Consider the following 22,283-nt stretch of genomic DNA (forward strand, 5'->3'; position numbering starts at 1 on the left):
CCTCTCATGGTGGTTTCATCACCCTGGCTGCGGGGGGCGGGGCCTCGGCTGACACAAAAGCCTGATGGCGCTGCCCGGAGGAGACAGACAACACCTCGGCGCCGCGTGAGGAGAGCACAGTGACCGGCGGAAGCAGATGACCATCAGCCTGTGGAGGTAAGGGCTCGCCTCATGCGCCGGCGCGTTGTGCCACAACAAGTGCAAACTCACTCCAACTTGTCCCAGTTACAAGTAGATTTAGGGATTGAGTGGAGCAGCCAAGTGGCTTGATGCATTCCTGCGGTGCAAGACTGGACACGTTCAGAACTTTCCCTCTCCGATTCACTTGCGCAGGCTCGGACTGCGGGGTTCTGCTGGAGGAGCAACTAACCTGGATCAATGAAGACGCGAGGCATGGAAACTTTCAAGCAACAGAACGTGGAGGATTTCTACGACGTTGGGGAAGAGTTGGGGAGGTGAGTGTCGCACCGCGGTGACATGATGCGACATGTTCGCTGAGTCATCACCTGCAGCCGCCGAACACCTTATTAGGCAAAGATGCCTTAGTATAAAGACTATTCGGACACTACAAAATGCACCACTTTTAAGACCAATAAATTAATTAAAACGGTTTTTTTCAAACATCATTTTTTTCTTTCACCACAGAAAAAAGTTCACCGCATTTGTTTGTAGCTCGCTGCTAAATTATCAGTAAAATATAAGCAAAAAAAAAAAAAAAAACCGGAAACTGAAGAAACATCTGTGTGAAATACAGTAATAACGATGTTATTTCACTGCACAAATTAATATTTTGCTCTTCCAACGCAACATGTTCTTGTTTAATTTCATTTTTAATGCTAACTTTAGCAGCAACTGAGGAGTTTTCTCTGTTAACTCGGAACTCACTGTGTGGTTTTTAGATTAACAGCCTTGGTTTTTTCATGTCACAGCCAAGTAAACATGGTTTGGACTAACCGTCGCATTATGCAATTCCATGTTTTGTTTTGTTTGTTTTTTTAAGGACAAACATGTTCTGTAGCCAATGCTAACAGTGCTGCAGGGCAAACGTGAACTTATTAGCTTGTTCTCAGTGAGAGTGATTTATTGAAGTCGTATCGAAAGATACGAACAACATAAAACAACAACTCTCCCAACTCATCTTGATCTGAGGGATCAAAAGGGAGCAGGGAGATGAACAATTCTTCTCATTTATTTGAATATCCAGAGTCCGATTTGATTAGATTAGGTTAGTAAACTTACACGTCAACATTGCTGGTACTGTAATAAACACAAAATCATAAGTGTCAGTACACTCAGTTGTCCATCGCTTGTTGGCTTCAGATGGTTTCTGAACGTGTAGTTCTCAGTCATTACTCATTATTCTTGTTCATCTTCCGACGGGAATATGCTAATGGATCTGAAATTTAGGTTGATTTCCTCACGACCCTCTTGGAACTAATTTCCTTTAACTTCTGTCTTGCTCATCACCTCTTCCTGTCTTGTGATCGTGGTCGAATATAATCCTGGTTTGTATCCTTCCTTGCTGCCTTGGGAACCTTAAAATTCCTGGCTTCCCGCTGGAATTTCACCAAGATGGGTCGTGGCCTGGCAGACATAGCGCACACTGTCCGTGTCGAAATTAAATTCCGCCTTGTTTCTCACCTTGAGTCAGTTTTGGCTCTGAATAATTCATTTTTGTTTATGTGTAGCTCTGACAGATCTTGTAATATTGTTCATTACTACTTCAGTATTGGTTCACTTTCACGCCTGTGTCCTTCCCTAAGACCTGACATGAAGCGTCATGTTTATCGTGAGTCAGTGTAAATCACCAGTGGTCCCCGGGTGCGAGCTCGAAGTCTGGGAGTGTCTTTCGTGTGTCTTGCTGAACTCAAGTTAATGCTGTAAGATAAAGTCAAACAAGTTGTGTTTGTGAACCTCAGGTTCAGCTCAGAAGAGCGTGCAGGGTTGCATCAGAGCGTGTTGAGAGGAGAAACGTCCATTGAAATAAAGGAAGTTGGCAAACTGTAGGTGAGGAACCGACACATCCACTCCCACGGAAGCTCCTCTTGTTAGCAGTATGTTCGAGCGTTGTATGTGGCGCCCTGGCAGACACACCCGGAGCATGACCTGTGGGTGAAAGTCCAGCTGCACATACACCCACGTGGAGTCGAGAGGTCCCCTGTGTTTGAATGGATAAACAGTTAGAGTCTAGAAAAATAATAAATTGAACTTGTCTGGCAGTGTGGGGGGTCTTCACTCGCTGGGAACAGGTTGTACTCCGTCCATCTTTAAAGAGGGTGACGTTCAGCTTGTTTAAATCACTTCTCGTTGCTGTGAGAAAACAATTTCTGCCTTACTGTGTGACCTCAGGTAGGTCACGAGAGGACCATCGGATTAAATGAGTCCTCAACTGATGAATCTGTGAATCATGTGTCTGCTTGTTGACAGACTTCAATATCACCGGGATTTAAGTATTTGTGCTCTACGTGGCTTCCTAAGCGGCGAGGCATTCGCCGACATCTGTACCTGCCTCGCCGCCTGACGGATGAAGCCTGGCGATGACAGATGGAAGGAAATGTGACAATTGGATCTCCCAGCTGCTACTGGGCTGTTTCCATGTTCCTCGGTGGTTGTCAAGCTAGTATCACGTAGAACATGGAGCGGAGAAAGCAATGGCAGCCAGTGTTGTGCTCACACACAATCAGAAAAGTGGTGACCCGGGGGCCACATGGTGAGTATTTGGCCCTCATTTGTTAGGGTGGATAGGGTGGATTTCGCTCAGAACAGAAGTTTGCTTTCTTATATATATATATATATATATATATATATATATATATATATATATATATATATATAATCTTTTAGAAAATAGTCACAAAATACTTAATTTTAATACAGTGAATTCCACTCAGAACATGTTTTGTAGTTCTGTTTTCTGTTTTTTTTCTTCTATGTGTTTTTTAAAAATATTGTCAGTCACGCTATTAGCATTTTCTTGTGTTTAAAAGCAATAAAACAAAAAAAAATTTTTTAATAACTATCATTAAAATCAGTACAGTAGATTAAAACTGTGTTAAAATGTATTTAAAAAATGACAGAATGATGGAGTGGATTTTACTCAGAACATATTCTATATCAGTTTTTTTTTATGGTAAAGTTCATTTCCTCTAAAGGAAAAGAAAAAATTCTCATAAAAATTGTACTGTTAGTAACATATGTCTTATAAAAATATTTTACTTCACTCTCTATATATTTTCTTTTTTTAAAAACATGAAATATTAAACATTTGTCGAGGATCATTTGATTGTTGTATTTGCCAAATAATTTCTTGAATCAGTAAGAATGTGAACAGCAAACAGTCGACGTGGCCCAGCAGGTGCTGCGACTTCGTGGTCATTGCTGACTGACGCTTGTTAAATAAGGTGTTTACTCAGCGCTGGGTGACAAAGAGAAGACCAGGTCGACCTCGCCGACATTCCCAGAGTTTCCCTCTGACATTCCCATCCTGTTACTGGGCCTACGTGCCTCTGAGCCAAAGCTTATGTAATGACTTATGGGAAGTTTGCGTCTATGAGACAAGTGAATGATTTGCTCTTATTTCCCTGAACACCTCACCAGTAATGGACGAGGACAAGTGTGCTGCATTCAGCCAGTAAAGAGGCCCAGTGTTCCCTCGGCTCAGAAACATTGCATCGCTCATTTAGCGGAATCCCACACTGTTCTCAGGTCAAGACACCTCAGCCATTTCGACCAGCTTCTCTGCGTGTGGAGTACTTTTACTTCAAGTCTCACCCTGACGACCCAGGAGTCACTCTGTGAGGAAACTCATTTTTAAAATATCCTCTCAGCCAAAGCCTGTGACCACTAGAGCTGTGTATTGGCAGGAACCTTGCGATACAGTCGTACCACAATGTGAGACTTGTGATTCACAGTGATTTATACTTAATCTACAAAAATCAAACATTTATCACTCAAAGGGTAAATGAAGTCAAAACTACAAAATCTTTTCCATGAAAATTTTTTTTCAATAATAAGTTTGTGGCTTAAACTACTGTGACATTAAACTATATTGCCGTGAAATTAGATTTTCCTTTAACTTTGTATTGAAATCATCTGTCACTGTTTTAACTCGGAAGCTGAAGTGCTTCCGAATGTCTGCTGTACATGACGCACCATCTACTGCAGTGGAGATGGATGAATTGTATTTTCTTCATACTAAGCTAAAATATACATTTTTATTTTGCCTAAAGGAGGAGATGTGGTATGACATCAGAGGTCAAAATATTGCGATTTATTGGTGTATCGGTTAGGCTTTTAAGAAAAATATTGATATGATCAATATATTTTCTTGATATTTGATGTCAGCTAAATTAATATTAACACATAGATACTTGTATATGCTGCTGTATTTGTTTTCTTTCTGTACACTGGAGTTGTTGATCAGTGATTCATTCCTCTGATGAACTGCGGAATTTAACTGAAAGTCTAAGTGGATTGACATTGTCACAGTAAACTTGTTTTCATCCACATAATATTGTACTGCATTAACTTTTTCCCCTTAAAATGATGGTTCTTATTACAATATGCTAAGCGTACAGTATTGCAATATCTCACATTGTATTGTATCGCCACTCCTGCATCAGGATACATATTGTATAGCAAGATACCTGCCGATACACAGACCTCGTATCGATAATATTTCACCCCTTTAGCCACCACAGGTGAACATAGATTCACCTTTGTCATTTGGCTCAGCTCTTCTTTCATCACGACGGAAAGTTCTGCTCTCATCCATCTAATCACTCTCCATCCTTCCATCACAGCTCTCCCACACCGTCTAAAGTTACTGACTCACATTCTTTGCTAAACTCGATTTGACAAATGACTAGATATTTGGCCGCACCGCCTCTCTCCCCCCACGTCCAACTCCCAGCACGGTTTTAGGAACAAGGGTTCGGTCAATTATCAATCTGGCTTTGTGCTTCATGCTGTCCCAGTTGAGACTCTTCTTCGTTGTGATGTTGGGTCGGCGCCACTTGTGCAGGCATTCCTGCAGCTTGCCCCGGATAATGACCATCAGCTGTTGGAAGTGGAAACTTTGCAGAGAGACACTTCTCTCTGTCACACTTGCAGGATTACCAGCTAAGACAGTCGGCACGCGATCTTTATTCAGGTCTGCTCCACTACTGTAGCAGCACTTATCCACTTTGGTGAGCTTCAGATGTCCTTCTCCGTGGCTTCCATCTTGCCAGAAAAACAATCCCACACCGCTCTCCTCATTCCAACTCTGTTTTTGCATATGGACTTCATTAAATGTCTCGGCTTCATCGCAGCCATTGACAGGATCGACCTTTCAGACGAGTCCCCGGGGTCGAAATGTTCAGATTCCACGCAGGATTTCTATAATCCCTCCTGAGCATACTTGTCTCTTTTCTTTGCCTGTTTGTCTTTGAGCGTTGTTGTTATGATGAACAACCGCTTCCCACACCCACCTCATCCTGCCCCCCTGCATTATCCTCTCTGTCGTGAGTCCTGAGATCCGATCCTGGTTCCACAGGGGACAATGGAAGTGGTACCTTTCAATACTGTAAACGGCTTAATGTTGGAAAATTAACCAGCAATATAGTGGAGTTTATATTTACTTACTTCGGATAGTAAAATACTAGTTTGCATACTCGACCCTCAGTGAAGTGGATAGCTGAACTTCATTGTAGGCCACTTATGTGGTCCGCTTACAATGGTCTTGGACTTTGAGGTCTATGTCACTGAGTCAAGACCAAGTGGGACTAACAAGGATCTTTGTGTTTGAAGGAATAAATAGTGAGATTCAAGTATAAATAATCAATTCATCTTTAACCCCATTCTTGCAATTTGGGGGGTCTTAGCTTATTGGGAGTTGATTTTATTTGGTCTTCTTGAAAGACGGTGATATGCTTTTCTATGAAAGCCAGAGTTTTTGTTCGTCTCCCTTATCATTTCTGTAAGAAAACTGTAAAAATCCTGGTTAATCTGTCTACCTTGGGTCGGTATGTTAGGGAAAGGTTGAGGTTAGGGTTCACCTTCACGTTCACCTTCACCTCGCATCACATCACAGGCCACTTATGGGCGTCTTTGTATACAGCATATATCAAACGTATTGGGTTCACTTGCCAATGGCCCACTGTGACCATACCCCTTGAGGTACCAATGGGCATGAGGGTGGACAATACCTGTCCTTGGTTTCAAACCCTGATCGTTCAAAATGGGCCTTTGTTTGGACGCTGGTATGACCCTCACATTGGGCTGCAATTTCTCCTGTGGGCCCTTCTGATATGTGTCAAACATGCTCTATAGCAATGTGAAGGTCTCTTGTTGACCATCCTATAGTGACATCATTTTTGTGGACAACAGCCTTTGAATGCCCCAAAGGGAAAGCTTCCTTACACTGTTGGTCAGTTGGCTCGGCCCAGTGGGATTCTGAACTACCATCTTTGCATTATTTGCAGAAGCACTGTGAGGACAAAAGATTTTAGAACAGAGTGTCGCACAAATTCCAGAAATGGCTAGACGATCAGACCCCATATAGCAAAACACACACTAGTTCATCAGTCCTTCCATAATCGTGGTTCAGCTGTCCTCGGATTGTTAGAAGAAATCTGGGTCAGCACATGAGAAACGTTGGCCACGCGTCATTGGTGTTGGTACCAGTGAGTTCAGCAAGAGGGATCATGGAACAGGGTGTGACTCCCAAAAGGCAAACCGGATCAACCGTCCTACTTTAAAGCATTGAAAGGAATGTTATAGATTCAGCTGGGGGGGAACCCGAAACCTGACTATGCTTTAAATGCTTTCATGTAATCCGGCACTTGTTTGGTGATAAGCTGTAGCTATGGCTGTGTTGTTGTGAAGGAGCTGAAGCGCATGTTTACAGTCTTTCTGTCCTCATCCAGCCACTCGTCCAGCCAGACCACAGAGCTGGAAAAAGGGGAGTAAGTCTGGACCAAAGGTTATTTCTGGCCCAACAGACCTGATAAAGGCAGCACCCTCCTGCCACCCTGGTAGCAGTCTGACCGGCTACTGAGAGCGGAAATAGAGATTCAGCGCGTAATGATGCAACGCTTCCTTTTGTTGTCTGGTTCCTTCGCCCCTGGCCTTTGGGCTCTGACTATCGTCGGCTGACTTTCTAGATCTTTGCCATCAAAGTTAGGTTTTCCCACGTCAGGTTAGGCCGCTAGCTTCCTGTAACATCTTCCCTAGTCAGAGTATTACTGCCCCCCTCATGCCTTCTTTTCTGAAGCATTGGATGGTCATTTCTCAGCATTTAACTGTGGGACTCTTGGTCCAAATTTGGCCCAAATTCTGTGGCGTGATCACCACTTGCTCTTTTATAAGTTCCTCAGGTTAAAAGCTCTGCACCGGGAATTAGAGCTGTTTATTGGCTGGTATTTTGCGCTACATTACAGGAGTGGTGATAGGGTACGTTGCGATGCATTGCCATACGCTAAGATCAGCAATATATTCTAATAAGAACCAACATTTCAAGAGTGGAAATCAGATAATGCAGTACAATATCATGTGCATAAAAACAAATTTATTGTGATGTCATCTGTCCAGTTAGACTTTCAGTTAAATATTTGCTCCCTGAATTAACAAAATAACTCCAGTGTGCAAAAATAAAACGTTAGTATTAAACACATCACAAATGCAGCAGCATATCTAAGTATCTATGTATTAATTATCGATATAGACAACTTAAAATATCACCACAGTGTCACACAATCAAGTATCACAATAGTCCATCAAGCCTATTGTGGAATTTGAGCATATCAATGTTTTCTAACACTCCTACTGGGAATCAGCCATTGGAACAATCTGCCATGTCCAAAGGTTGTTGTTGTTATAGCGCACATTTTTACATTGCAGATCAATGGAGGTGCATATTTTTTAATTGCAAAACTCACTCTTGTGCATTAAAAGTGTCGTTTATCGCAAAGATTACCATTAATAAAGTTAATAAAATGTATTAATAATTTTATAGTTGTGTGAATCATTACAAATGGTCCGTGTATGGAATGTCGTTCCTGAATTTTTGCACGTCCACGGCAGGGAAGAGCGGCACCTCAACACTATGGTGGATAAATAGTGAGAAATATTGTGTCCGCTCTGTTGTTGTTTTGGTCCTCATGAATTCCGTGCATAGCTGACTGTCCTCTCAAGCCCCGCCAGAGATAAAACTGTCAGCAGGCTCGTCCCTGTGTACTTGAGTGGACTGATATGGACCGAGAGCCTTGTTATTTAGAGTGCGAGTCTATAAAGTGGCGGGGTCAACGCACAGCAGCCGGAAGTGTGTCAAGAAAGGAGGCGAGCTCAGCGCGAGCGTGGATTCCACGCAGATCTCCCATGATACCAGCATGGAGACACGACACGTATATTTAACTGAGCCTCTGCGCTGGAAAGAAGTTGTGACGTTTCTAAATCAGTGAAATGACTGTACTGTTATGTAAGTGCCGAAAGACAAACAGAGTTTATGCAGCTCTATTAAAACCTCCATATTTGTTCAGCTGAGAGGTGAAACCTGTTTGAGGAGCGCGATCCACCCAGAGGAGACAGGCTTCTGTTGTCAGCTTCTGGATGATCTCAGCTGCGTGATCTCATTTGGAGGAGAGAGTGGGTGGACATCAGGCTGTTCTCTGTCTGACAGGAAACAGGAAGTGCAATATTTCACCCATTTCTGACACCTTGCTTCCTCGCTGAGGTTTTTTATTTGCTCTGTGTGATCTCCTGTGATGATTGACAGGAAGTCTTAACACAAAATCATGTTTTCATAGCCTCTTGGCTTCTTCTGCCACCTGCAATCCATCAGTCTGCACGTCACACCCCAGCGGTGGACAGCCTCTGCTCCCTATGACCTTTTTATATAACAAGTTCTTTGCTATACAAGTTCTTTTGCCAACATTATTTCTGATACCACCTTGATGGTTACTTCTACTAAGGCAACTGCTGCTGCTATAACCAGTACAGTCGATAAACATGCCAGTGCTACTGCTACTGATAAGTCTGTTGTTACTACCACACACAACCGTCTCTATTACTACTTCTGCTGCTATTACTCAACCAACTACTACTTCTATTTTCACTGCCAAAACACAACTGAGAACAGCACCACCACTACCACTTCCACTATTGCAACTAGTGCTACTAGTACTATTGTTACTACTACTACTAATTAAAGCAATTACCATCATGTCTTTTGACTGCTACTACTATTAGAATCACTTCTACTATTTTGACAAGTAGCTTTTTAATATTATTTGAAAAATGCTATCGCTATTACTACGGTGTCAACTACTTTGTGCTACCTCGACCTGTGCTATTGCTAATTGTAGCTGTAGCAAAATATCTCAATGCATATAATTAATCTCAAAGTACATATTCGAAACTTATCGAAAATTATTAGCAGCCGTGAAAGAGCTCTAACTGGATTTATGGGGAGTTTCCATCACAAAACTTGGGGCACTGCAGACAGGTGCCACTCAGGCAACAGGTACTTGGGTGCTGATTGGATGAATTGCTGCTTCCTTGTCTGTGATTGGCTGAACTGCTGTGTTTAGTGGGCACTTTTTTTTGTCCAACGAGCATTAAGTAATGATAAATATGATATATATTTTATTGGCAGCATGTTGTAGTGCACTCTGAATACTCCCCCTATTGACCAGTTGCCACTGTACTGTCATGGTTTTTAATAGTTACTAATACAGCCAGAGCTACTACGTCGACCTTTGCCAACTGCGACAGCTTTGTTTTTGTATCAAATTGTTGCTGTGTGATTCTATTAGTTGCACAGATGCTAGTTAGTCAACATTGTCTTCAATTGCATCTGGTTCTGTTGGTGTCTGCAGTGGACAGTTTGCCATTGTGAAGCGCTGCACGGAGAAGAGCTCAGGTCTGGAGTACGCGGCCAAGTTCATCAAGAAGCGCCAGAGTCGAGCCAGCAGACGTGGTGTGAGGAGGGAGGAGATTGTGAGGGAGGTGGAGGTCCTGCAGCAGCTGCAGCACCCCAACGTGGTGGCTCTTCACGACGTGTACGAGAACCGCACGGACGTGGTGCTGATCCTGGAGCTGTGAGTCACGCAGACATGACATTCACCCAAAGGTCAACAAAGAAACCCCAAAACTACAGCGGTACTTTGGGTTTCACTGGTGACAAAGAGCAGAAAACCGTTGCTCCTTTTTTGTGCAAAAATGTCTGCAAGCTATTTTCAGAAACATGGAGCCTCCAATTAGGACCAATTAAGACTTGAGTTTTAACAAAGCAATGAAGAGCACATAGACATTTGCTGTCATCTGCACCACTGACCTCAGCTACGCGAATGTCAGAGAACATTGTGCTAATGAGCAGCGGGACACATTTCAGAACCGTGTGGTTGTTCTGAGGCTGAGATGGTGTGTTGTGTTCAGGGTTTCCGGTGGAGAGCTCTTTGACTTCCTGGCTCAGAAGGAATCGCTGAGTGAAGAGGAGGCCACACAGTTCATCAAACAGATCCTGGACGGAGTGGAGTATCTCCACCAGAAGAGCATCGCTCACTTCGACCTGAAGGTATTTGTATGGCTCAGTGAGAAAATCTGTGCAGGAACTGAATGTACAAGTATGAAAAGAGGTTTATATTTAGCGGTGGTGAATCACACATCCTCTGTCGTTCACATTCAGACTCTTAGATACTCACACCAAAAGGTTATCTCATCTCTTTGCGAGGGCACAGGCGCCCACGCTACACTCCGGTTTTAGCTGTCCTGCTCCTGATTAAGTGGCCAAGAGCTAATGGTTGGAGCGAGGATTTGCTCAGGGGTAACAAGTGCTCCCATCAAATACCTGTACAAGTGTTGTATTTAATAGCTGGGCCACTGGACCTGTTTACAACAGCAGTTTGAACTGACATGTTGACTCACTGTCATATTGTATTTGTCAGAAACCTTCTTGTCTTTTTAAATAAACTACAATAGTGAAGCCATTCGCTATACTATCAAGGTTCAAACTTTTCTTCCATCGGCCAAAAACATGAACCAGACTGCCATCATCACGATTGATCCATTTTTAGCCACTGGGATATTATTACATTGTCGTGACAATATGAATATGTCATGAATCAGTCGTGCAGATTCAGACGAGGGCCACACACGGAACAATAATCGGGCTGCATTTGTCCCTTCTTTTGCACTGAATACGCTTGAGTACTGTAAGTCTTTTAAGTTCATCCCATGAGTGAATCTTTATGTTTAAGGTGTGTTAAGAATGAATTTGTCACAATAAAAAGGCCAGAGCGAACAATCAGTAATGTTCAACTGGCTCAATATTCACCTCTATTGTTATGTGTGGGGAGAGCCGATTGCTCCTGACCTGAACTTTAGTTCCACGAGCAGCAGATGTGTTTCTGTTATAAACGTGACGTTTCTTTCTGTTAAACAAACCACATAGAACCACCATCATCTGATGCACTTCCATGTTGCATGTCGTATTTGTTTACACTTTGTTTTATCACGGTGGTGTGTTGGCTTCAGTTTATTAGGTCGTACCACAAACAACAATCAACACTAGATCTTATCTGTGTGGTCTCTAACAAAAAATAAATAAATAAATAATATATTGAGGACAAAACGGTCAGGAGTCTCTAGTTGGGAATGCGATGTTTATTCTCTTTCGGGTCACAAAACCTTCAACACGTTTCCCCACACAGCCTCATCATACCTCTGGTATGATGGGTAGAGACACACCTCCCGAGTGCCCACCACACAATAAATATATATATATATATATATATATATATATATATATATATATATATATATATATATATATATATATATATATATATATATATATATATATTAGAAAATCCTTGTGTGTGACTTAAGATAGTCACATGTCACACTACACCATTGACATGCGCTGAGAAAGCTTAGCTTAGTGCTATTTTGAATGTGAGCAATTTATTTAAACCCTCAAAGTTTGGAAGTTCATCGGCGTCTGCAAGCACCTTGGGTGAAGCAATTGAGGCGTCCGATCGTAGCTGGTGGTTGTTAGCGTGGCCTCGTCCGTTATGACTTCCTGTCACATTTCCTGTTTGTCCTTTTTTAGCCTGAGAACATCATGCTGCTGGACAGGACTGCCTCGCTACCTCGCATCAAGATCATTGACTTCGGACTTGCGCACAAAATAGAGGACGGTGCCGACTTTAAAAACATTTTTGGGACCCCTGAGTTTGTGGGTGAGTCGACAGTGGCCTGTCTGATGCACGGCACGTTCTTGGAAGAGGTTTGTGATGCGGCGGTGGGTGTCTATTTCCAGCTCCTGAGATAGTGAACTATGAGCAGCTGGGACTGGAGGCCGACATGTGGTGAGAGCTTTTAATTATCTCCGACTGTTTCCTTCCACACAACAGGCTTCAACGAATAACTCCAAATTAACCTTGCCGTGTTTGTCACAGGAGCATCGGAGTCATCACGTATATACTGTGAGTTGAGCGCCATCATCGAGAGATTATTCTGTGGAGTTGGCATGACTCATGTGTGATGTCATTACAGTCTGAGCGGCGCGTCGCCGTTCCTCGGCGACACCAAGCAGGAAACCTTGGGAAACATCTCGGCCATGAACTACGACTTTGACGAGGAATTCTTCAGCAACACCAGCGAGCTGGCCAAGAGCTTCATCAGGCAGCTCCTGGAGAAGAACACCAGGTAACAACGGCATGGCCTCCATCCAGGATGTGCCTCACATCAAGTGAGCAGACAAGCCTCCTCCAGTGCACGTGTGCCCCCTACTCGTCTTTCTGCATTCACCCACAGGGCCCACTGAGATACGGTGTCTATTTCCAGAGATCTTACTGATCATATTTACACACTTACTCACACATGGACGCGGCCCAGGACAACCGCAGCCGTCTGTCTGCTACAGCTTTACACATGTATCTTTGCAGGGGTGTCTCACGGGGGAAGGTTAGAGTGCTCTTATTTTGGCACTGTGGCAAGAAGGAATTCATATTTACAATATTTAAATCTTAAATTACAGAGCAGGACTATGGATGTATTGTCATCTTAGCATTATCTGCTGCAACGCTCGATTCCAGGCCCTTTTTTTACCAGACACTTTTTTTAGTTTGTGATGAAAGGTCTGGAGGCTTTGTGTCGTACAGCAACAGCCCTGGACTGCTCGAGCAGCGGCAAGATGATTGGCTGAGTAGGCAGGTGTTAGAATGAACCAGGTCCTGGACGTTCAATGGACCTCTCAGAAGTAACTGAGTCTTGAAATTGATGTGGCTGATTTCTCGAGTTGTTATTATCAGATCTCAGATCTGAGATCTTCATTTAGTCGCATCATCAGTAGCGGTTACCAACTTACCACAGCAGGACAGTTAAGAGCATTAACAATATACCGTAATTTGCAGGCTATAGCGTGCACTGGAATATTAGCCACACCCAAATTTAAAAAAGAAAATAGCTCTTGTTCATCTATAAGCCGCGGGTGAAGTGGTGCTGTCTGCACCGTAGAAAGGTCAGTGGTGCACCCGGCATAAAAATGCACGAGGGTCACTTTTAAACTGGGGGTCCAGCATGGAGACTGACTCATGAAACAAACTGGGCAATGTTCGAACTAGAATCATGAACTCCTCACATCTTTTGAAGTGCTCAAAATGCGCTGTGATTTTGGCTCTTTAGCCTGTAAATTGTGTCATTGTATAAGATGCGGGGTTCAGACCGCGAGAATAAAGTAGCAGCTCATAGTCCGGAAAGGACTGTACTTTCCACCAACAAACAGCATCGTAACCTCTTGACACCCAAGTAAATTTGGACTTCATACAGAAAGGAGTTTTTCTTAAAATGAAAACGAAAATGTGATTCTTATCTTCAGTATTCCGTATGAAACTGAGTCTAATTTTGACGCCTTATGGGGCATTATTGTACATTCATGGACAGTTGTCTGTCAGAAAATTTGGAAGGATTGTTGAAGGTTGTGTAATATTTTAGCTGGAGTGTGGTATTATATTACCACAAGATCATTCAGGTATTGCCCCTGAATAGGCCTATTAGGTCAGGTATCACAGTGCTGAAAGTAGGAGGAGAAGCATGACACATGAATGCCACAAAGTGGCCTGAAGCATGGTTCAGCAGTATTTACAGTGACTGATCTCTAATGCCTCCTTCCCCTTAGGAAGCGTATGACCATTCAAGGCGCCCTCAACCATCCGTGGATAAAGGTATGGGCTTGATTCTTGTCATGGTGTGTTTTGATCTTCCACTCTGTTTGGGAGAGTATTTTGGTTGGTTGTACCGTTCTTGTTAGTGGTGTCAAACTGTTTCAAGATAGATGGTAGATAAGTCCACCAAACAAACCCCGAATGACACCTGCAGGTGTGTCATCATGAAGCCCCAGCTGCTCATTCAAAGGAACACATTCCTCTCATCGCATTTGACGCCGCATGCGAGTGTTTTTGCCGTCCTCATCCTGTTTTGATGCAAGCATGAAGCCAGGAAGCGTAACACACTCCGCAGGAATGTCCATTGTTTCTGTGTCGCGCTCACCTGCCTTGGCTTTCGCCGTAGGGTCACGCACTAACCCTGCAGTTCTCCGCCCGATGCTCACCCCCACGTGTGTTTTCAAGAGTCCAACCAACCAAGAGACAGCTTCTCACTCAGTGTCCCCCCCATCCTTCTGTCTCAAGTCCCGCAACAACGCCGACGACCAGGTGTCTGCGGAGAAGAAAGGCGAGCAGCTGAAGACAAAGCGTCTCAAGGAGTACACTATTCAGTCCCATTCCAGTATGACTCCCAACAACACTTACGTCAACTTCGAGCGCTTCGCACAAGTGGTCCAGGACATCGGTGCGATGGAGTCGGGTCTGACAGAGGTGGCCGGAGCCCACCACACCTTACAGGAGGACATCGAGGCCCTACTCTCCATTTATAATGAAAAAGAATCCTGGTACAAGGAGGAGAGCGAGACGGCCAGGAAGCAGCTGTCTCAAGTTCACTACGAGTTCCGCAAAGTGGAATCCTCCAGGAAGCTGCTGCAGGAAGATATGAGGGGCGTGAACGCCTGCCTGCAGAGCATCAGCACCAAGTACCAGCAGAGGCAGAGTCAGCTGGACGGCCTGAGGCAGGAGCTCAACTCTGAACTGCAATGGCTGCAGGGAGTGGTGAGCTCCTTCCACCCAGAAGCAGCGAGCGGAAGTATCCATGCCAGCAGCCTGAGCAACGGCGTGACGTCTGGAGTGAAGCAGGCGCTGAAGGAGCTGCTCCAGCAGACCTGCAGGACCGACCTGAGCCCGGAGGCCGGGCCGCTCCCCGAGTCTGGCTAGACAGCTCTCTGGGATGACTGGTGTTTTTTCATTTTTTTCGTCCTTAAGGTTCGAAGATATTTAAAGATCCAACTCCCAATAATCATCATCACTTTCTGGAAACATCATGTCACCGTCTCCTGTGTCGCATTCATCCTAAGCATCAGTGAGAGACCAAAAATCACATGTGATAGCGGGTCATCTTTGCAGCCATTACTTTAGAAATCCATTTAAGACTGTGATGTTAGTGAGCACTTCGGGTCATGGAATACAATGATGGCACCGTCTTTTGAATTGAACATGAAGACTAATATGAAACAACTCAACTGATATGTAAATATTATAATAACAATATACATTTTTTTAGTGCTATTTACACAACATTTTTTTCTTCAAAGTTTTACCCTAAATACAGCACAAACTACTTGATTGGATTTATTTATATTTATTTATTTTATCTAGAGAAGTACATGGTCTTGTATATACGTGAATGAAACGCTGTAATGACTGTGTATTATCAAAGAAACGACTGCACTGTGGAACACTTTCATCAGAACTGACTGCTACATTTGAAGAAGCTAAATGTTGCGGCTAACCACTGTATTAATCAACTGACATGGCTTTCATTTGCATATATCATCAAAAACCAATGGCTTTTCAGTATCCGATTTTGCCTCACGTCCTGTTCCTCTTGTACGTCACAGAAGTAAAAATGCTTTGAAGTCTGAATTAGTATGCTAGCTACTTGTCATTGTCCAGGCTGTTGAGTGTTACTCTCTAAAGCACTTCTCCATTACGTAAGAAAACATTTATTTAAAATATTGTTAATAATACAAACAAATGCATACCATAGCCTCTTTTTAAATCATTTCTGGTAAATAGGTTAATAAACGTCATACTAAGGCGGTGCATACGTTGGTTCTAGCGGCTGCCAAAAATGTCAAAAAATATTTGCCATATTTTTCTGAATATGAGTCGCACCGGTCAAAAAAATGTTTCATGAAGATGAGTCATCAAACTTCCGGTTTAATTCCATGAGCAGCAGATTTGTTATTTTTCAAATAACGAAACAAGACAACCCACAATCGTGTCCTTTTTGAACACTTTCCTGCAGAACAACTGCCGCCAGTAATACTAATGTTTACTCCTTACTCATGTCGGTCCAAGTGAAATAATGTTTAAGGATTTTTGGAATTATACATTTTAAAATAATTGTATCTGAGTATCAGTTTTAGGACCAGTGAAAAAATATGGTGGTCATAACATTAAGCTTTGTTTCAGCCAATACATGTATCATTTAAGGCTATTCCTATTTAGCACTCGAAACTTGAAGAATTAAACTAGTCATGTTGCACTGCTTGAATTTTGTTTAGCCATTAAATTTGATAATTTTCTGTCTAATATTTTTGAGTGCATTATAACTGGAGTGAGTTTCAGATTTATTTATTTTGTCATTCCACTTTCACTGATTTTTTTTTTTCTTTTTCAATGCGGATTTATATGTAAACTAGAGGCACATATTTTTATTTATTTATTGTGTATTTAATGACTTTAAATGTGCACTTTTACTTGTGTTATTTTTTTTGTAGAGTTTTCTTTATTGGAAACATGAAGCCATCATGAACAACAAATAAATGCCAGTTTATTGTCAAGCTGAATCTGTTTGATTCTTGCTGACTCATCCTCACGTCCATGTAGGCGTTCGATTGTTCAGTGTTTGATCTGCTCTGTCGTCCTCTCCACAGCCCTCGAATCCCAGACAGGCGATGGTCAAGAGGCTGTCTGTTGTCAATCTGGAGAACTTCAAGAGGCAGTACGCCCGCCGCAGGTGGAAGGTATACCCTTGACAAACCGCCCTTTATTGTCGTTTTATCGCATCATAAGTCCGTTCTTTATCCTCTCGTAAATAGCTGTCGTTTCGAATCGTGGCCCTCTGCAACCACTTGACCCGGATCATGAAGAAGGGCAACAAGCTGCCTGAGCCAAACGGAGTAAGTTGAGCATTTTTCTCCCGCGATAAATCCTGAATCAGCAGCTGAAGTTAAAGAGCAGGCTGTGTCTGTTGAATCAGGAAGCTCTGAGACAGCAAGTCCCATAGTGCACTGCAACCATTGAAGCCTTCGTGCCGTTGAAAAGAGTGTGTTTTCCTGATTAAACCAATCCGTTTCAGAAAAGGTATCATAGATGTTTGGTCCTCAGTAGTGAGCCCGACTCCTTGACTCTCTGCTCAGGATAAGATTTACACTGGGACCCGGGATCAATTCAAAACACTGAATCCTGGGTGACAACAATCTGCGTCTGTTTTTTAGAAAGGAAAGTCCAACTGAATTGTACCTGAAGAGCTGGTGCTTTTCACTCAAACACTATTTTCTCAGAATTGTGGATGTGTTATTTGCCTTGCTATTTGTGAAAGTATCCTATAGGTAAAAGCAGGCGACTCGATGTGTGGCTCCTCTCCACTGTTAACAGAAGGTTTGCTCATCACTATACATCATCTTGAATTCCATAATCCCCAAAACACCCATCATACACGCTTCAATTCATGTTTCTCAAGTCTGTAAGCGCCCGCTAGTGTTCAGTTTCACGCTAGCGTTCCCTAATCTTTGTGTCACTTGCACATGAATGTCAGCCAAACCTCACCTTGAGGCTGCTCTTGGAGAAAACCTTTGTGTTCTCCCGGTGCTTTCCTCCAAGCACTCGGGTTTCCTCCCACAGCAACGAAATATATAGTGGTATGAGTGGTTGTCTGTCTGTGTGTGTCATGCAGTGGACGAGTGACCTGTCCAGGGCGCCACTCGCCCCAGTCAGATGGGACAGGTTGTTAGATTACACTAGATTAGATTAGACTGTCTTTGCTCTTCCCACAAATAATATGGCAGCACAGTAATGTAGACCTGCGCAAGGCGCAGCCCGGGGGCTGCATGCGGTCCACTGCCTGTATTTGTCCGGCCCTCATGAGGTCTGTGTCTTCCTGTGAAAATAACTTCTAGCTATTCACCATTGCAGTATATTTTCAGTCATTGATTTTTATTCAAAATCTTAGGTGGGAAAAAGATTTATTTATTTAAGTTTTCCCCAGATATATTAAGTAATGCTTGTGTTAAATTTTTTTAAATTTTTTTTTACTTTTTAAAAGTTAAAAAAAAAAGTTTCATTGCATATGTTGATGACTTTTGTCTATTTTTAAACAGTATATAAAATGTTATATTGATGTGTATCCTTTTTATGCGCACATTATTATCAATCTAATGATAATAATAAACAATTATTTTGTTAATTTAAAAAATCGGATAATTTAACGCAATACTTTGGCAGCGGAATTTTGTCATGAAATGTCACTAGAAAAATGTAGCTTGAACTGATGCAAATGATTTCTTACCTGCATGACTATTGAAAACAGTATGAAACAGAGAGCAGCCTTGTGATAGTTTTAGGAGGCAGTCATCTCACTGAAGCTCTGCTCTCACGCTTGATGTTTGTGTTCCTGTATGACCTTAGTTCAACATGACATTTATACGATCTGAACAAGCCCAGTTCCTTTCGAAAAACAATTCAGTCATGAGCAACATGTTCTGATGAACAATATCTCAGCATCATCTCTTCACTGTCAGCCATTTTAATTCATGTTGGATCTCCTCTTTAACAACCGCCAGAGTCATGTATTCGTGAGGTTTCTGTTGTTCCTCCTCTCTGCAGACGAGAGAGATTTATGTGCCTCGAAATGAAAGTTTAGTTTTCACGGCTCCCTGAAGATCTGAAGCTATTAGCCAATTTGACAATGTTTCTGAACGCCGACACTTCCTCAGAGGGATTGCGAAAGCGACCAGGAGGACGAGGTCTTGAAGAGGCGGCCGAGGACGAGGAAGAGAAGCAGCACTTCCTGAGAGCGGCGGCCGGCGGCGATTGCCAAAGTCTGACTTTGCACAAATTCTCAGCTGCACGTGGAGGTCAAGCATATTTTGATAGCTAGAGATCAGTGTTCAGTGAGAATCTGCCTGCAGAAACCGCATCAGTGTGGACAGGAAGTGGAGGCCGGAGTGAAGACGTGGGGGCTTCCTCTCCTGGCTGCAGTCTTAACGTCTTCAGCTCTTTCACAGCCACAGAACCAGATGCCAAACCTTTAACCCTCGGCCATCAAGAGTCCAACCATCTGTAAATATTTCCTGTAAATAGTTCAGACGCAACTTTGACAAGCAGTGTTCAGCGTGTAAATAAAATGTCTTACCACTCAAATGTGCCGCTCAAGCACTTAAACACATCCATCCTCATGGCTCCAACTGCGAGAAAGCCACGTTTGGTTTTGACTTCTGAACACAGCAGCGTCGTTGTTTCAGTCCAGTTGAGCTGAGCCAAATCGGAGGCGACCTTCGACCTCATCTGATCCTGGGCTCAATGCTTGGTCCCGTGGCGTCGCCATGCAGCGACCCCAGGACGTCAGCCATGTTCGAGCCTCACTGGTTTACAGTGTTCGTCCGAGCGCAAGTGTGTGTCTGTCCCACTCCCAAACCCCCGCAAACCGACCTGTGAGACTTTTGTTGAGGATCACTGAATGAAAAATAAACAAGCATTTGTATTGGGTCGCAAAAAATAAAATCAGTTTTAAACTACACGACAACGACAGTGTTTTTCTTGCTTGCAGTCATTAGCATGGTAACTGGATTAGCGCTATGTTAACTGGTTTCTTGTCAAGATGCCTCACACTGCATTTGACTTTGACTCTGAGACAAGAAGGCAATAGAACATCTTTGAAAAGCAGTGCGAAAGTTGCAGTTGCTTAGTACTAAGTCACTTCAATGAGATCATCTTTGAAGAAAGTGAAGTGCAAAACCAATGACGCGGGGGCTCAGATATTGTCATGTTATTTCCTGATATTATGTAGTATTATCACGTTGCTTTCATGTTATTACTGCATTATTATGTGGTTATTTTGTGATATCATGTCATATAGATATGTTTTCACCTTATTTCGTGAAACCTATGATGCTTTTTTGTCATATTACCATATTATTTTGTAATATTATTATGTCATATAGATATATTTTCACCTTATTTTGTGATACCTATGATGTCTTTTCATTATATTACCACATTATTTTGCGTTGTTACTTTGGTATGTGATGATGCTTACCACATTATTAGCATGATACTGTCACATTATCTTGTAAAACATATCACGCTGTTTTATATTATGTTTCTATTTCATGGTATCGCAACGTTATTTGGCATAACAAATCTTATTTCGTAAAACTTATCATGTTATTAATGATATTTTCTTTGTATTTCATAGTAGTGCCACATTGTCTCGTAAAACTTATTACGTTATTTAGTATAAAACTTATTTAGTAAAACTTACTAATTTTGTGATGTTATCTATTTCATGATTTTGCCACAATATCTAGTAAAACTTATTGCATGGTATTGCCACGTTATCTAATAAAACTTATTAGGTTATTTAGTAAAACTTATCACGTTTTTTCTGTAAAACATCACATTATTTCGTGAAACCTGTCGCGTTTTTCTTTGTGATTCATGGTATTGCAACATTAACCTTGTTGTTCAAAGTTACTCTACTTTATTTCTTTAGTGTTATAGATTCACTACTCACCATTTTATTTACAAAGGTATCTTACATGATTTACATCTATGATGGATTTCAGTGTTCAGAGACCAGTTTGGTGGTACTGCCTTGAAGGCCCCTGTTCTAGAGTATCCATCTTCATCATCATCATCATCATCACTTTGGCAGTGTCCATCTGGTCCTGCAAGCTCTCACTGATCCTTCAGGTGTTTTGCTTGTGAAATGACATAAAAATATCACTAAATAACGTGATGGGTTTCACGAAACAATATTAGTTCTGCCCTGCTGACACCTCTGAGCTTCAGTAGCTTGGTAGATTCAAGGAGTTGACAGCCGCATCACTGGCCTAAAACATCACGAGTGTGTTTCTGCGTGAAGAGGTTGGCGTGAGATAACAAACGCGGAAACATCCAGAGCATCTTAATCAGCCCGTCGAGGTCTTTCCTGACTCTAAATATGTCCGCTGAAACTCAAGCCGCCTCCTTTGTCGCCGTGTCATTGCCGGAGAGAGGAACGCCGAGGCTTCCAGTCATACGTTACGCACTTCTCGCGCGGCAGCTGCCGGCCGTGAACGCATGAGATTCCAGAGAAGTGAGGCGGTGTGACACTTCAGAGACAAATAAGGGTCGAGACTGTGCACATGAAATCTGAAACTGAGTCACCCCGAGTCATAGTCCGACTCAGAGGCAGGGCCCAACTCTCTGATGTGACGTCGACTGTTGAGCAGCACAAAGTCACTGTAACATCAACTGTTGGTGATGCAGTGGGACTGAAGGTAATGAGCATTTATTCCGACACACTGATCAACAACATTCCGTCAGAGCCGTGTGACTGTTAGCAGTTAGCAGTTAGCATCCATTGCAATTTTGACTTGTGATTCACATTTGATTGTCGCAAACATGTTTGTCAGATCATTTAGTCTTTGTTGTGAGTTAAAAGTCTTTTTCATTTTTAGTAATAATATAACAATATTTAATGTCCATTCGAGTCAAAGGAATACAATTGCAGTGCTTAAGCTAAGCTAAGCTAAGTCTGGACTTGAGAGTTGAAAGATTGTTCTAAAAACAACAGTCAAGTATAAATACTAAAAAAAATACTTCATTGTTTCACTTGAGTGCATTTACGCCAATGCTAGTCACTAGCTTTGAATGTGAATTTCAAAGATGCGCAAAATAGTCAAAATGGTTTTGCTAGTTTTGAAGAGAAAAAATAACAAGTCTGACGGCTGCGTAAGAGCTTCTAGTGAAGAAGCATCCAGGGAAAAGGAAAAATGCTGGGGAAATGGAAATGAAAATACATTTCAGTCAGTGTTCTAAACTCGGCGCTCAGAGGTCAGAGAAAGAAAGTTGCTTTATTTATGACGAGGTGAGATTGATTCAGTCAAAAATAAACGCTGAAATCTGAACACAAAATATTAT

General features: G+C 42.5%; 1 protein-coding gene across 2 annotated transcripts; it reads left to right on the forward strand.

Annotated features, from left to right (window-relative positions):
- Positions 1–48: 48 nt before the first annotated feature.
- On the forward strand, positions 49–19,891 carry dapk2b (death-associated protein kinase 2b). Of its 2 annotated transcripts, XM_053884882.1 has the most exons (12): positions 49–156; positions 334–455; positions 9,858–10,079; positions 10,417–10,555; positions 12,092–12,221; positions 12,302–12,350; positions 12,441–12,467; positions 12,538–12,690; positions 14,162–14,207; positions 17,033–17,122; positions 17,198–17,278; positions 19,094–19,891. In XM_053884882.1, the coding sequence occupies exons 2-12, from the start codon at positions 379–381 to the stop codon at positions 19,169–19,171; spliced, it is 1,092 nt and encodes a 363-aa protein (XP_053740857.1). In that variant the 5' UTR covers positions 49–156; positions 334–378; the 3' UTR covers positions 19,172–19,891. The 2 variants fall into 2 exon arrangements, with proteins under 2 accessions (XP_053740857.1, XP_053740856.1); XM_053884881.1 differs by lacking the exons at positions 17,033–17,122; positions 17,198–17,278; positions 19,094–19,891 and adding an exon at positions 14,673–16,970.
- Positions 19,892–22,283: the final 2,392 nt, after the last annotated feature.

Source organism: Synchiropus splendidus, chromosome 14, assembly GCF_027744825.2.
Source record: "Synchiropus splendidus isolate RoL2022-P1 chromosome 14, RoL_Sspl_1.0, whole genome shotgun sequence".
In the NCBI taxonomy this organism is placed as follows: Eukaryota; Metazoa; Chordata; class Actinopteri; order Syngnathiformes; family Callionymidae; genus Synchiropus; species Synchiropus splendidus.

What these genes read in the sequence shown, in the direction of transcription:
- dapk2b (XM_053884881.1), top strand. Translation starts at nt 379, where the DNA reads ATGAAGACGCGAGGCATGGAAACTTTCAAGCAACAGAACGTGGAGGAT. An exon ending in TGGGACCCCTGAGTTTGTGG is followed by an intron (nt 12,222 to 12,301) that starts GTGAGTCGACAG and finishes GTCTATTTCCAG; the next exon opens with CTCCTGAGATAGTGAACTAT. An exon ending in GGAGTCATCACGTATATACT is followed by an intron (nt 12,468 to 12,537) that starts GTGAGTTGAGCG and finishes ATGTCATTACAG; the next exon opens with TCTGAGCGGCGCGTCGCCGT.